The sequence below is a fragment of the Penaeus monodon genome, chromosome 28 (genome assembly GCF_015228065.2).
Source record: "Penaeus monodon isolate SGIC_2016 chromosome 28, NSTDA_Pmon_1, whole genome shotgun sequence".
In the NCBI taxonomy this organism is placed as follows: Eukaryota; Metazoa; Arthropoda; class Malacostraca; order Decapoda; family Penaeidae; genus Penaeus; species Penaeus monodon.
This window is the reverse complement of record NC_051413.1, coordinates 38,483,009-38,484,504: the sequence shown is the minus strand read 5'-3', so window position 1 is coordinate 38,484,504 and position 1,496 is coordinate 38,483,009. Positions and strand designations below refer to the sequence as shown.

The 1,496-nt window shown below is 47.3% G+C and overlaps 1 protein-coding gene across 1 annotated transcript in view; it reads left to right on the top strand.

The window, feature by feature from the left end:
- The first annotated feature begins 107 nt into the window (after window positions 1-107).
- Window positions 108-1,496, top strand: part of LOC119591202 — an 11,020-nt gene continuing 9,631 nt past the window's right edge. Inside the window, exon 1 of the mRNA XM_037939914.1 lies at window positions 108-411. Within this exon, the coding sequence (XP_037795842.1) occupies window positions 108-411 (304 nt within the window). The remainder of the gene's footprint in view (window positions 412-1,496) is intronic.

Below are 1,496 nucleotides of genomic sequence, written 5' to 3'. Positions count from 1 at the left end.
TATCGTGCCTGTGACTAAGCAACTGCTTATGCTGCTTACCAACACCATCAGAGCAAAGTAGAGATTAGACAAAGTAATGTTGAAGGTTCAATAGTCTTGTCTCATTCATGTATGTTCTAGCAGGTGGCACAACTCCAGCGGGTGGAACAACACCAGCAGGAGGAACAACACCAGCAGGTGGAACAACACCAGCGGGAGGAACAACACCAGCGGGTGGCACAACACCAGCGGGAGGAACAACACCAGCGGGTGGAACAACCCCAGCAGGTGGAACAACACCAGCAGGAGGAACAACACCAGCAGGAGGAACAACACCAGCAGGTGGAACAACACCAGCAGGAGGAACAACACCAGCAGGAGGAACAACACCAGCAGGAGGAACAACACCAGCAGGAGGAACAACACCAGCAGGTGGAACAACACCAGCAGGTGGAACAACACCAGCAGGAGGAACAACACCAGCGGGTGGAACAACACCAGCAGGTGGCACAACACCAGCAGGAGGAACAACACCAGCAGGTGGCACAACTCCAGCGGGTGGAACAACACCAGCAGGTGGCACAACACCAGCAGGAGGAACAACACCAGCAGGTGGAACAACACCAGCAGGTGATACTACTCCAGCTGGTGGAACAACACCAGCAGGAGGAACCACACCGTCAGGGGGAACAACAGCAGGTGGGTTGAGCACAACGAGCGGACAGACCACAAAAGGTCTGTCAACAACAGTTGATGTAACAACTACAGAGGGACAAAGTACAACTAATATCCCAACGACTAGTGTTAAGCAAACCTCAACCAGTTCCTCAACCACTAGTGGAGGACCAACTATCACTAGTGAGTCAACCACTAGTGGAGGACTAACTACCACTAGTGAGTCAACCACTAGTGGAGGACCACTGATCACTAGTGGGGTCCAAATACCACTAGTGGAGGACCAACTACCACTAGTGAGTCAACCACTAGTGGAGGACTAACTACCACTAGTGAGTCAACCACTAGTGCTGGACCAACTACATCAGAAGGGCCAAGCACAGCAACAGCTGAGCCAACTACAGCAGGTGGGTCAGTTTCAACAGAGGGTCCGCTAAACTTTTTGAGAATTTCCCATCGCCAGAAATGCGTTAGGTCACTTTAAAAAAATCAACCCAACACATTTTGTGATTATCATCCACACAATCTACTACATATTTAATTGTATTGCATTAATCTGTGATATAACAAGAATTTCGTCATAACTATCAACAGTACATGGAACATCGAATACAACGAGGCTCAGTTACCTGGTTACGACAGACAACACGTTCATAAAGCACTTCCGCCCTTCACAATGCTTGCCATTAAATGCTGATATAAACCAAAGATCTAAACGCTTTGTGTTGATATAAATCAATGTTTATATTTAATATCTAAATCCTCTCACCTATTTCTGGTCACACACACAAACACAAATATATAATGTAAATATAAATTGGTCACAAACATGCAACACACAA